The sequence below is a fragment of the Berghia stephanieae genome, chromosome 2 (genome assembly GCF_034508935.2).
Source record: "Berghia stephanieae isolate SIO BIC M18660-M18661 chromosome 2, UCSD_Bste_1.3, whole genome shotgun sequence".
Classification (NCBI taxonomy): Eukaryota; Metazoa; Mollusca; class Gastropoda; order Nudibranchia; family Aeolidiidae; genus Berghia; species Berghia stephanieae.
Genome location: NC_088361.1, coordinates 30,183,648 through 30,198,647, shown reverse-complemented (window position 1 = coordinate 30,198,647; position 15,000 = coordinate 30,183,648). Strand labels below are relative to the sequence as shown.

Genomic DNA, 15,000 nt, shown 5'->3' with positions numbered 1-15,000 from the left:
TATATATATATATATATATATATATATATATATATATATATATATATATATATATATTGCAGTTAAAGTTTCCAGCTTTTAACTCGGACTAAGGATTTCATCTTAAATAATGTTATTACATACTCACAGGAGTCGAGTGCCGGGACCTTTCCAGAGGGTATCGTTGCGGACCGTGCCCTCCTGGATACATGGGAGACGGGACTAGGAGTGGGTGCAGACCGGAAAGGGAAACGTGTGCCGCCAATCCTTGTTTCCCAGGGGTAGGATGTGAAGATACACCAGCTGGGTACGCGTGTGGACCGTGCCCTGCAGGATATACCGGAAACGGAACACATTGTGATGATCTAGACGAGGTTAGTGCTATAAATTATGTAATTTGAATCTCTTGTTCATATCATTACAAATAAAAGACCGCTTTGTATCTAAAATTGCTTTCATATAATTTATGATATTCTAGACCCTATGAATGATATTCGTTCACGATGATTTATGCGGCTATGTGGTCTAGAGGTATGACACTCCCCTTCAGACTAGAAGGTCCAGGGTTCGAGTCCAGCATAGCTGAGTCTCTCATAAAATGAGTGCCTTGTCGTTAACAGCGGAAAAAAGTGTTCAGGTATCTTCCATCTTGCTGTTGGCAAGGACCCCTTGTAAGGCGCTTTGAGCACATTTTGATGGATTCTGCGCTTCATAAATACTCTTTAAAATTAGATTTAGATGCTAAAAAGTGAATTTATATCAACAACAACAAAATATCATAGGTCATGCTTAGGTCATAATGGGAATAATGCAGATTATTGCTTTTTCTTCGGCTGAAGAACGGTTTTTTCGCCTAAACGTTCGATGTTAAGTATTTTCCTCATTTGTGTAGCTTTTTTTACTCATTTTCTTTTGTTCAATACTTGTCACAGTCTACAGCTTCTAACGCCTTGAAATTCATTTTGTAATTTTGATTTGTATTTTTTTTACTTTGACCCTCTCGTTACCGATCATTTTCAGTATTTTCCCAAAAATGACAGGCTTACCCAGCAGAAAAATTGATTTTTTTAAAAACTCAAAAAAGCTCTCTACAAAACTTTATGTTCTTATTAATTAAACAAAGATCGTTATTTAAAGCTTGTGATGTTCAAAATAAATCTGAATAAGAATAATGTATATCGTGTCGTAACAAATGTGACGATTTTGCTGCAGGTGGTATGGAGAGGGTTAAAGTCTAAAGAGGGCGAGATGACCGAATGGTTGAGGCATTAAATAGTGGCCCAGAATGTCCCGAGCTTAAACTCCACCTCGAGCATGTTCTTTTTTTATTATCCTTGGGTAAAATCACTAATCCCCAGTTTGATCACTTTGTACGATAAAGATGTTTATAGTTGACATCAGTCGTTTGTTGGATGAATTATCTAAATTCTGTCATGGAATGCCTGAGTGACCGTCGGGCGTAATGTTTATAAATGGTCTATTCAAGATACCAGACTGTGGTGTCAGGTAACAAATCATTATGTATAATTTTCTAAACGTTTAAGTCATGCCTGGCTCGGTCCATTTGCCTTCTTTTCTAACTAGCATTTTATTGGTCATTTGGAAGAAGTCATCCTCATTAAATCTAATAGAGGTTTTTCCAGAGCAATCATAATATAGATATGTGATGTTCTTTAGACGGTCTGAAAATAAGATAAAATTCTCTTTACTTATCCTAGGTAATTTTTGTTTGGGTACATTTCGAGAAAAGATCAAGACAACATGCGTCAGCCGCAGTAGTGCAGCCCCGCAAAGTGTGCAAAGAAGGCTAAATTTTTGGGGGTTTTTTGTTTTTTGTTTTTTGTTTGTTTGTTTTTTGCTCAAAGAAAAATACAGAGATGCCAATATTTAGGTATCTCTGGAATGGAAATGTAATGTTACATGCGTGCGGTTATGTGGTCTAGTGGTATGACTCTCGCTTTCGGATCGGAAGGTCCTGGATTCGAGCCTCGCGCTCGGCGCATAGTTGAGTCCTTGGAAAAGGCTCTTTACTTACATTCTCTCACCGTACTCAGGTGTAAAATGAGTACCTGGCCGTTAACAGCGTTGTCTTTGTCCGAAAAATTGTAATATCGCTTAACTGGCGTCATGTCATGTCCCGTCCTACATGTTAAATGTTGCTGTTGACCAGGGACCCCTTGTAAAGCGCTTTGAGCACATTTAGTGGATATTTATTGCGCTATATAAAGCTCAATTTTTAAAGCTCAATTTTTTACATCCACTCGGTCATCTCGTCCCTTTTGAAATGTGAAAGTGAAGGAAAATGAACAAACTATCATGTTATTGAGAAATCCAAATTTTCATCGGTAAGTTCCACGAGTCCCTTTTATTAGCCATATTATTTCAAACGTTCTTCCAGCGACATGTTAACCATACATTAGAGCGCCCCATAATCATTATGTATCTGCAAGCACAGCTGTTCGTTCAATGAACGATAAGTCGATCAACTCAAAATTTATGATTCAAGCGTTGAATAAAATAAAATCTCAATTTCTATTGTCTTAATAGAAAATACCTTTTCGCGAGGAAGCTTTTTATTGGGGTAAAGATAGATATTTTCTGCATTTAATGTCATACATTTCGATCACTAATAGTATAATTCTTTCCCAATGTTAAGAACAGAAAATGGTTCGTATAAATTATAAGAAAATAATGAGAGGAATCACTAACTGGTATCGATTCAATTCAAGTACTCCCACCTTATTGTCATACTCGCTAACCCACATACAACCCACATCATCATCATCATCATCATCATCATCATCATCATCATCATCATCATCATAGCCTTTTTAACCCTTGGTCAGGGTAAGGGCCACTGACAAAAAGTTCCATCCTTCTTTATCCTGAGTTAATTTTTTTTAACTCGTTCCATGTCTTATCACATCTCTGTATATCAGCTTCCGTGGCCTTCTCCTTGGTCTTCTGCCCTGAGGGTTCCAGTCCATTACTTTCTTTGTTATAGTGGAGCCATTCTTTCTAAGGGTGTGTCTAAATGATGGCGTCTGTTTCCGATGGGATTTGACGAAAAAAAAGTGCTTTTCAATAAAATCATCACGATGTATTATCAATCTCATAATACACGCATACCATCTCCGTGTCAATTGTAAACACCTTGCAAAATTTGGTGACGATTGGTCCAGTGGTTTCGGAGATTTAGTGTTACAATTTGACAAATATTTAATAAAATGTATGTATGTGTCTCCAGTGTCGTTATAGCCGTCCATGTGACAGTCTGGCAACATGTGAGAACCTGAGTCCCGGCTTTACGTGCACAGCGTGTCCTCCGGGGTACTCCAGTCCTCCAGTACAAGGGTTGGGGATAAGAGCGGCACAGACCTTAAAGCAGGTAAAACTTGTACATATTTTATAATACGCAGAATGTTGTTGTTACCTATGTCGCCCTGAGGATTTATAATGATGATAATAATAGTGATAATATTTAAAGAGCTCATTACTCCATTTCCCCTTTACATATATCAATTAAAAGTCTCTTTTTTTATTTCAGAAAAATAAATTTTAATGTAGCACAAAAGTAACTATAACCACTCAAATCTCCGATGTGCAAAATTTATTACATGATCTAAAATAAAACGATAAGAATGGAACTAGAATTATGTTAGAGTGTTGACTGACAGTGCAGTACTTTCCAATAGGGAAGAAAAGTGCTGACGTCACACCTTCTACTTTACTTTTCCGGTTCCAAATTCTTTGGAAGTGTACATGTAACCAGTCCTTCGGAGGACTACTAATGAATAGTTAGCATATTAAATTATAAGGTGGCGGAACTATATTTCGTAGCAGGATGTTTAGGTAGATTCTTATGAATGCGGGGCGTAAAGAGCGAGGATGGATGATCTTTATTGACAACCAGCATGTATTTAGAGTAGAAAATAAGATGCCACGAATCTGAAACCAGAAGATCATTTGCACAAGGTTGTATTCAGTCCCCCTGGAAGAGTGGTTTTACACTTCCAATGAGATAGGAATCAATAGTAATAATGAATATAATAATAATAGTAATAATAATAATAATAATAATAATAATAATAATAATAATAATAATAATAATAATAATAATAATAATAATAATAATAATAATAATAATAATCGTTAATCACCATTAACATCACCACTATCACTGCTGTAATCACTAGATCAACACATTACAGCATCACCTAACCCATTATAAATCCAAACATGTTCCAGGTATGTACAGACATTAACGAGTGTGAGGATGGAAACAACGGGGGATGTGTGGATAATTCTCTGTGTATCAACATGGAGGTAAGTAGTTCAACTCCATTAAATATTGAATGATGACTATTTTGTTAAGCATCCTCCCCAAGGAATTAACGAGGAATGAGTGTGGCATTTTATCTTTATCACTAAGGAGACAACACCAAATGACGGGTGTATGTTAATTGCCCTTTCCAAGGAAACAACATGAGATGTTTAGAAAATTATCTCTGTATTAGCAGGGAGGTTCATGGTACAGGGGTTAATTGGAGAATTATACCCGTATCAACTTGGAGGCAAATGGTGCAGATACACCCAAAAAAAACGAGCTATAATATAGAGCAATATCCACTGAACGTGCTCAAAGCGCTTTACAAATGGTCCCTGACCAACAGCAATACGTAACATATAGAACGAGACATGACGCCTGATAGGCGATATTACAATTTTTTTACCGACAGAGACAACGCTGCAGGAACTCATTTTTACACTTAATATGGTGAAAGAATGTGAATAAAAAGCCTTTTCCAAGGACTCAACTATTCGCCGAGCGAGGCTCGAACCCAGGATTGTTCGATTCGAAAGCGTGTGCCATACCATTAGGCCACATAACCGCAAATCGGTATTGGGTCAAGTAGCCCACCCCGGTAAACAACAGGAATGTGTGGAAATTCCACTGTATCAATATGGTGGTAAGTGGTGAGACTACATCAAATATTAATTGGTGGATTTTTATTGATTCGTGAAATTTTACCCGATACGCTATAACTTTTCTAATGATGATAATTTCAGGGTTCCCATGTCTGTGGCGCCTGTAACGAGGGTTACATAGGCAATCAAGAGACTGGGTGCCGTAGAGCATCCAACCAGTGTCAGGATGGTAACAAGTGTAACATCAACGCCAGGTGTGTCAGAAGGAGAGGCTTCAGGGGATTCTTCTGTGAGGTAGAACACGTTCCTTTTTGGCTAGAATATTAATCAATGTAGTCATTACGTCCATGGAGCTGGTGTTTATCTCGGTTTCTATAGCGTGAAAAAGATAATAGCAATTGCTTGCAACCCTTTGGATAGAATGCAAGTCTATCAAAAAGTACTTACTGGGCGGACAGAAAAAAATATCTGCTTCATTCGGGATCGATATCTGTCGCTTGGCGTTGAAACAATTGCTCTGTCAACTGAGCTATCGGGACCCCAACAACAAAATACTTATTTTTTCAATTTGGCCATGTAACTTGCACTTCATAAATTAATAGATTAAGATTAAGATAACCCTCAACTTGTCAAGGACTTTATAACCTCAGAGTTTAGATCAGGTGTGAGGTTTAAGAATCGTTAACAGATTGAAGGCCATCTTGATTCATCGGTATTTGAATCTCGAAATTCTCTGACCAAAATGTAAAATCTAAATATAATTGTTTGTCAATATATTGCAGCAATGTGATCTTCAATGCAAGAAATGTATATATTATTATATCTTCCCCATGACATACGTCTCTAGTGTAATATCGGCTATGCAGGCGACGGTCATATGTGTACCAGAGACACAGACTTGGATGGTATGCCCGATTTAGAATTGCCTTGTGATGACCCCAAATGTAAACAGGTAAATTAATCTTTCAAATATTAGACTGTTGTCACTTTTCTTTTTATTTTCGTTCGCTTTCGATGTCTAGTGAAAGATAATAATATTATTACAAGCCTTTGATTTGAAAAGCTCTTCCCTTGTGAACGATAGTTTGCTGTAAAGACAGGTTTCTTTGGCCTTTGTGGGCAATTGTCTGTAAATTTTTTTTGAACTGACAATGGACAATCTAGGACTATGCCAAGATCGTATGGCTATTTAATTTAATATGGTTAATTTCCCAATTTTGTTCTAAGGTTTCATGTTATTTTGATATATTTAAAAAATATTAGTTATGGAAGTTGAGGTAGAGTAACCCCTGACAGGTTATTGACGGGTCGGCAACCTTCTCGTTCCCCACCACACCAGAATGGCCAGGGACCCATTCATTGTAAAAAGACAATATTATTGTCCTCTGTCAAAGATTTGAAATATGTGTAGTAGTGCGAGAATGATTTTTTTTCCAAAGCCACAGTTTCTCTGATCATATTTCTAAATCAAACTGCAGTGAACCACGAGAGTCCATGCGGGATCAACCCTCGAAAAAGTTAAATGTAAAAATAGCGCATGGATAAACCCAGCGAGAAACTTAAGAATCGACCTGCCCTCGTTCGTAGGACGTGTAAGTTGCAAGTAAAAATTAAGGAAGCCATGCCTTGCTTTGATTATGCAAAACAGAAGAGTACAGATTATATGAAGAATAACCTCAGGTAGAAACTAGTTCTTTATATCAGTACTTCTTTATTAGAGATTTTTTTTTAGTTATTGGATACAGAAATGCATTCATTCTTTCCTTCTATTCCATTCAAGTATGTTCGTGACAAATGCATTCTTCTGCAACTAACTCTTCACTATTTTTCAACGGGAATATTCATGACTTTCACTTGTTCTTAGAACAACCATTTTTAGCCAACTATATCTTTTAAGAGAAACAAGATACACAATGTGTATTATGTTTTCATGTTTGTTCCAGGACAACTGTATTTCTGTCCCAAACAGTGGCCAAGAAGACGCTGATGGTGACGGCATTGGTAATGCCTGCGATAGTGATATGGATGACGATGGAATTATCAATGGACCGGTGAGTGATTACTCTCATACATGTACACAAATCTTTTTATAATCTGGTTAGAAAATATAATTTTATTATCCATAGGTTAAGATGTCCCATAGACTGTAAATCCTGCCATACTCTGAGACGATGAACACATTTTTGAAAATTGGGTCAGAAAACTTGTCCTTCAAATATCGGTTGATTAATGTAATGCTTATCTTGCCAAAAACTCTAAAAACTGGGACTTATAAAGGGTGAGGTGGGAGGAGGTGGTGGTGGCAATAGTGGTGGTGGTGGTGGTGGTGTAGGGGGAGGATCAGGAGTAAGAGTAGGAGGTGGAGGAGGACGAGAAGAAGAAGAAGAAGAAGTAGTAGTAGTAGTAGTAGTAGTAGTAGTAGTAGTAGTAGTAGTAGTAGTAGTAGTGGTAGTAGTAGTAGTAGTAGTAATAGTAGTAGTAGTAGTAGTAGTAGTAGTAGTAGACAGTAGTAGTAGTAGTAGTAGTAGCAGTAGTTGTTGTTGTTGTAGAAGAAGAAGAAGAAGAAGAAGAAGAAGAAGAAGAAGAAGAAGAAGAAGAAGAAGAAGAAGAAGAAGAAGAAGAAGAAGAAGAAGAAGAAGAAGAAGAAGAAGAAGAAGAAGAAGAAGAAGAAGAAGAAGAAGAAGAAGAAGAAGAAGAAGAAAGGAAATAAGAAAGAAAAAAAAGAAAGACAGAATGATCTCTTGTTCGCCTCTCTTTATTTTATTTTCATTATCAACTAGACCTGATAACAATCGTTTCTGTCTGTCTTCATATCAGGACAACTGCCCACTGGTGTCCAATCCAGATCAGGTTGACGCTGAGAGAGACCCAGACAACCGTGGAGATGCCTGTGACAATTGTCCGACTGTGCCTAACCCCGACCAGGTAGACACCGATGAAGACGGACTGGGCGATATGTGTGACCCTGACAAGGACAATGACGGTATGTTTCTCACCTTAAACTCCTCCTCCTCCTCCTCATCCTCCTCCTCTTCCTCCTCCTCCTCCTCCTCCTCCTCCTCCTCCTCCTCCTCCTCCTCCTCCTCCTCCTCCTCTTCCCCCTCCTAATACCGTTTATAGGCAATGGGTTTCAAATGATTTAAGGCCAAAATGAGAAAAGGTGTGTTGCCAGTCTGTAGCAGAATTGGCTTCAACAGTCATTATGTTACTTCCCTCGTAATGACGCATAGTAACTTAGTAACTGGCTCTAAACTATCGGAACAAAGGCCGACGCCCTTATGAAATATTTCTCCGACGAGCATAAAAGTGTATCCAGAGGAGAAAAGCATCATAAATATGATCATGTATTGACTTTTATACATTCTGATCACATGACATATGAAAAGTTCTAGCCAGCAATGAGAATAAAAAGTACCAATTTTCTTTATTTAGAACCACGCTGCTCGCAGTTGCTGGGCGACGTGACATCAGACTATTGAATCCAATTACTTAGCTTGCTTCTTTTATTTTTCCTTCTCATATTTATGTCATCTGTCAGGTATTTTGAACGAGAGCGACAACTGTGAATTGGTGCCTAATGTAGACCAGATTGACACTGATGCTGACGGTGTGGGAGATGCATGTGACAACTGTCCAAATGCCAGAAACGTTGACCAGGTTAGTCCATATATATATATATATATATATATATATATATATATATATATATATATATATATATATATATATATATATATATTGAATCGTGTTAGATACACGTATGATACGAATAGTGCTCGACATGTAACAACGGAGCGAATTATTATTGTAATATTTACAACGATGTTGGAGTCAGTCTACCTCGATGTTTCAGGCCTTAACGGCCATCGTCAGGAATGTGTGTTACAAGGGTTTGAGTTGTTGTTTGTTGTTGATGATTGTTGAATCACAACTTAGGACATTTGAAAATCAACTGGTCACGGAGAAAAAGGCTGCGCGTAGTTACAACGTAAAATGGGAGATTTACAGATGACATCAAAATATGAGAATTACGTCCCAATTTTTTGATATGGCAAAAATGTGGCGTGTTTGTTACAACAATCGTTGAGTTGTCACTTTCACCATATTTTTCAGAAAAAAATGTACATATAGAATTTCAATAAACGGTTTTTATTGTATTAAAATTTTAGACTTAGTCTGTCGGCTACAGGATCCTAATCTTTTCTAGTTGTTTTTGTTTCCTCGCACTCGATATAAACATGATTTTTATAATTATTGTTATTCCTGCTGTTGTTATTGTACGAAACTGTCCGACCAATGACCCATTATTTTTTCAGATTGATTCCGATGATGATTTGATTGGGGACGTCTGTGACACCAACGAAGACAGGTAAAATATATTATATTTATATTGTGTATATTTCATTTATATGTATCTATTTTGCAACGTGCTTTCTGTCTTTGTCTTGGAATTAGATTACTTAGTTTTGTCCTGACCCTGGCCGGAATCCTTGGCTTGGGGAAACAGTCAAATGTATGGTTATTGTTTTGTGAGATATATATTTTTCCTTGTAAATCATCTCTCTATTATGTAATGTTATTCTTTTTGTTTTTAACATCTTGATTTTAAACCATTTGAGTGGATTCGTCTTTATAGAGAACTGTGTTTGTGTCTGGATGAAACGTGTAGGTGATCTCGAACTAAGTACACTGACAGTGAGCTCTAGGAATCTACATAATTTCTTCCCTATTCAAGGCATTCTCATTGGTTTTACTTTTACTTATATACATACAATTGTAAATCTAAACTATTTTTTTTACTATCTTTCTTTTTACAAGGGCTGAAATAATCTAAATGTGTCGAAAGCACAGTGAAACGCTTAAAGAGAAAACAAAAAAAAAACATCATCAGGTATCACTCATGTTATCCTAAGTGAGTAAATCGGGAGTTAATAATCTTACCCAAGAAATAGAAACTAACATGTCTGATACGGGGCTTAATCAGGAGCTTCCGGACCCAGTGCACTCGGCCACTTTGCCCCCCTTTTAAGGAAAAAAACATTTTCTTGTTTCGATCATTTTTACTCAAGTTATTTTTCATCATTTTGTGTTGTTCCCTTATATATGAGTCACATCTACGCACTTTATTTTTCTCTCCATTTTACTGGCTCATAATTTAGGCACCTCTAGTTTTGTTTGTTTGTTTGTTTGTTTGTTTTTTGTTTGTTTGTTTGTTTTTCATCAGCTTCATCGGGACATAATAACTTATGGATTAATGGGATAGGTCATATATATCTATTTATTTATTTATTCATTTTTTTTATAGCTCAGTTGGTAGAGCACTCGCTTCACACGCAATGGGACCAAGATCGATCCCGGGTGCAGTCGAGATTTTTCCAGACCCCCCCCCCCCCCTGTCCACCTCCTGTTAGATTCGGCGGAAAGTACTTTGCGATAGACTAGCGTCCTATCTAAAGAATGGCAAGCAATTACTATTGTCCGTTTCACGCTATAGAAACCGGGATAAACTCCAGCTCCATTGGCCCAATAGCTCTGAAGGACTACTTTTCAACTTTTTATTTATTTATTTATTTATTTATCTATTTATTCATTTATTCAGTTATTTTTATTTCACCTATTCATATCTTCAGCTATGTGATCCATGCTTATTCCCCTCAATCATAATATTTATTTATTCATCTATTTATACAGTTATCTATTTATCTATTCGTTTACTTTGTTTATTCCAGAGACAGAGACAGTGTCCAGGATAACTATGACAATTGTGTGGACATCCCCAATGCTGACCAACTGGACACAGACAAAGACGGAAGAGGTAAAAAAAAATCCCCTAAACATTCTCAAAGCGTTTACATGGGTTCCCTGGCCAACAGCACCACTTAACATGTAGGAAGTTACATGAAGACTGTTAGCCTATACAACATTTTTTTTTCGGAAAGAGACAACGCTGTTAACGGACAGGTACTCATTTTACACATGAGTACGGTGAGAGAATGTGAGTAAAGAGCCTTTTCCAAGAACTCAACCATGCGCCGAGGGAGGCTCGAACCCAAAACCTTCCAATTCAAAAGCGGCTGGTTGCAACATTGAACCTATGTCTGTTTTCCAACATGCTTTCTTTCTTTGTCTTGGAATGAAATTACTACAATATATAAATATGTCATGTTGAATATTGCTTATGTAATACACCAATGGTGGACTGCAAGTGAACAAGAAGAAGAAGAAGAAGAAGAAGAAGAAGAAGAAGAAGAAGAAGAAGAAGAAGAAGAAGAAGAAGTGAGGGTTAAAACAAAAATATGTGACTCACCGCAACAGCACGATTATATGTCGAAATTATCCAGAGAAAGAAAATGGAGTCTATTTTCAAAACGATAAAAAATGTTAAAATTATTTTTCTCACAGTTAAAGTAAAAATATATTTGCTCTCCTCAATGAAGTAAATGAATCAAATTAAAATTTGATATTCCATACTTAAAACCAAAGTTTCAGAGCCAAGTCGATCTAGACATAATGACAATAATAAACTGGAATAAGGCTTCATTTTCAATCACAAAGACAGATTATTTGGACGGGTTGGACTTCTCCTCCGTTACTAAAACACGACGAATGAGGCACCTAAGTCTTAGTGTCTCATTCACAATGTTTTGATGACAAAGGAGAAACCCGATACATCCTAATAAAGTGTCTTTACAAATTAAATTGTAACTTCTATTCCGTTTTGTTATTGTCGTTTATTTCATCAAACTTCAAGCTGTAACTTTAGCACAATATTCAGACGGCCAGGTACTCATTTTACACCTGAGTACGCTGAGATAATGTGAGTAAAGAACATTTTCCAAGGACTCAACTCTCCAATCCAAAAGCGAGTGACATACCACAAGACCACATAACTGCACCGCACTTAGAGATGAACAACCGAATGCCATTTCACTTGATCACAAAGCCTCTTATCATAATTACCAATATTTTTTTCATTCCAAACAATTTCTAGGTGACCAATGTGATGACGATGATGATAATGACGGAATACCGGATGATCAGGATAATTGCCAATACATTCCTAACGCCGATCAAGCTGATGAAGATGGTGAGTACACAACGTTACTTGGAATTTATTTAAGTGATACTAAGCTCCTAGAAGCTGTGGACTGTGAAAAGTAATAAACAATAATGAATATAAAAGCTTCAAAAAAAAAAGAACAAAATACCAAAAAATACGGATTGTTTCGGGCTCAAAACCCTTCTTCAGCAAACAACAACGAAAACATAATATACATTACTAAGATAAACCAGATCGACGACAGAGAAATATTCGGTAAGTCCTCTATGTAGAAAAATCTTGGAATGTAAACAAAAAGAGACGTTCGCTAGGTAACTAAGGAATGTCAAATTCATCGGAATATTAAACAACGCTTCTTTGTTTTTCCGAAGAGAGGACGTACCCAATATTTTTCTGTCGTCAATCTGGTTTTAGTGGTGTGTTTGGTATTTTGTGCCTTTTTGATGCTGTTATATTCATTTTTGTTTATTACTTTGGACTTTTTTTTGTTTTTTGTTTTGTCTCTTTTTAAAAGATAATAATCATCAAAATACTTTCCAAGCCAAAATCTGTTTCTATGTTTTTGTTTTTTAAATTTTATTTGTTTTGTTTGTTTGTTGTTTTGTTTGTTTTTTTTTTTTTTGTCTGTTATTTTGTTTTTTGTTTGTTTGTTTGTTTGTTTTTTAGTGACAACTTAATAACTGCAACTTTAAGCAGTTATCTGTTGGACTTTGGAAAATCACGTAATTAAAAATTTGGCCAGAAAACTCCTCCTTCAAATATTGATCCATTGAAATAGCCCTCACCTTTTAAAAGACTCTCAGACCTGGGACCTCTTTGAACTTCTTGAAGTCTCAGGTTTTAAAGATTTTAACAATATTATGATGATAATAATGATGATGATGGTGATGATGATGATGATGATGATGATGATGATGATGATGATGATGATGATGATAATGATGATGATGATGATGATGATGGTGATGATGCTGATGATGATGATGGTGATGATGATGATGATGATGATGATGATGATGATGATGATGATGATGATGATGATGATGATGATGATGATGGTGATGGTGATAAATAGCAAATAAAGACATTTCAAATTTTCTTGTTTATAAGAAGTAAGAACCACTAAAAAAATATAAATCAATTAATATGAATAAACATGGATTTCCATCTACCTTTCTCCAGGCGATGGACGAGGCAACGCATGTCAGGTGGACACGGATGGAGATGGATACATTGACCAGATTGACGTATGCCCAGACAATGGCCAGATCTATGCCACGGACTTCCGGTCTTATCAGACTATCATCCTTGACCCCGTGGGGGATTCACAGATTGACCCCAATTGGATTATCCTCAACAATGTGAGTTACTATTTATTCATTCAGCCTCATCAACTATAATAAACTCAATTTATATAGTTTTGTCTTTAATTTTTATTTTAATTATTTTAATCACCCCAACATAATACCGTTTTGAAGCGGTGAATCACAATGATATCATGATTTTCAGCCGCTGAACGCAATGTTACAAGTTGCAAGTTTTTCAATAAATTTGCGACCAATCGCCACAAAATAGGATAATGCCGGAGGGAACCGAATGACAAACAGTGGTTAAAGAGTTGAAATAGCACGAAAATTGGGGTTTTAATAGTTATGGTCAACTATGGGAAACTACAGCTATTACTCCCAATAATACATATGAGACTGTGCCAGAAAATAAATGATTAAAATTTATAATAATAAATGAGTAATTAGTTAATAATAATAATAATAATAATAATAATAATAATAATAATAATAATAATAATAATAATAATAATAATAATAATAATAATAATGATAATAATAATAATGATAATAATAATAATAATAATAATAATAATAATAATAATGATAATAATAATAATAATAATAATAATAATAATAATAATAATAATAATAATAATAATAATAATAGTTGAGTCCTTGGAAAAGACTCTTTACTCACATTCTCTCACCGTACTCAGGTGTAAAATGAGTACCTGGCCGTTAACAGCGTTGTCTTTGTCCGAAAAATTGTAATATCGCCTAACAGGCGGCATGTCCCGTCCTACGTGTTAAATGTTGCTGTTACCAGGGACCCCCTGTAAAGCGCTTTGAGCACATTTAGTGGATATTGCGCTTTATGAAAGCTAAATTATTAAATGAATTCTCTTTATTCATTCCATAGGGGAAATGTCTTTAGGGTCTATTCTAATGGAAGACAGGAATAACCCAGGTGTCAGCCGCAGTGCAACGCTGCACACTGAGCTAGAGCGAGGTGGCGCTGTGCATCGGGTATTTTAACTCGATACCTTTCGGGTACGAATCAAAGACCATACCGCTGAGCCACGCCGGCACGAAAGGTCTTTTTATTTTTTGTGACGTACGACACAAACTGCAATACTAAGTTATTTGGAAAAAAAAATAAGGAAAAACTCGCTGTCATCAGTCTCTTTGGTTAAAGTAATGAAAAGCAAAAACTGACGATCTACGAGTAAATACCCTGTCTTCATTGGGTTTTTTTTAGCTTTTGATAAATTATTTCTTCTATTCTATTGGAGTTAGAGTTGGAGTTGATTTATACATTTATTTATTTTTAATTTATTTTACATTTGTCAACTAGACTGATGAAAACGATTTTTCCATAGTTTTTTACAAATAATTTATTCTACTATAAATTCAGTTTTTTATCTATATCACCATGACAAAACACCATATAGAGCCGTTAGGTCGCAAAAGGCTACTACTAGCCTGATTATCATAATTGTTTGGGGTTGTATGTTATTTTCAGGGTGCTGAGATAGTACAGACCATGAATAGTGACCCTGGCATTGCTGTTAGTAAGTATGATATTATGTAGCTCTTGATATAGTTGTAAATGTCTTGTTTTTTGTCATCATCAATGTCATTGTGAGATAATGTGGACATTCAGTAATTCCCTTTTCTCCACAAAACTCAATGAATCAAACCTGCCTTAAAGACGAATGTGGAGAGATGTGAGAATGATGTTGT

At 36.0% G+C, this 15,000-nt stretch overlaps 1 protein-coding gene across 6 annotated transcripts in view; it reads left to right on the top strand.

Annotated features, from left to right (window-relative positions):
* Positions 1–15,000, top strand: part of LOC144964686 (cartilage oligomeric matrix protein-like) — a 34,673-nt gene that overhangs the window by 12,355 nt on the left and 7,318 nt on the right. For all 6 annotated transcript variants that reach the window (XM_078899205.1, XM_078899202.1, XM_078899203.1 and 3 more), the window contains exons 9-21: positions 130–353; positions 3,227–3,367; positions 4,228–4,305; positions 5,050–5,202; positions 5,756–5,860; positions 6,852–6,959; positions 7,726–7,891; positions 8,447–8,565; positions 9,225–9,277; positions 10,638–10,723; positions 11,900–11,995; positions 13,151–13,329; positions 14,780–14,828. In XM_078899205.1, coding sequence (XP_078755331.1) covers positions 130–353; positions 3,227–3,367; positions 4,228–4,305; positions 5,050–5,202; positions 5,756–5,860; positions 6,852–6,959; positions 7,726–7,891; positions 8,447–8,565; positions 9,225–9,277; positions 10,638–10,723; positions 11,900–11,995; positions 13,151–13,329; positions 14,780–14,828 — 1,557 coding nt within the window. The remainder of the gene's footprint in view (positions 1–129; positions 354–3,226; positions 3,368–4,227; positions 4,306–5,049; positions 5,203–5,755; positions 5,861–6,851; positions 6,960–7,725; positions 7,892–8,446; positions 8,566–9,224; positions 9,278–10,637; positions 10,724–11,899; positions 11,996–13,150; positions 13,330–14,779; positions 14,829–15,000) is intronic.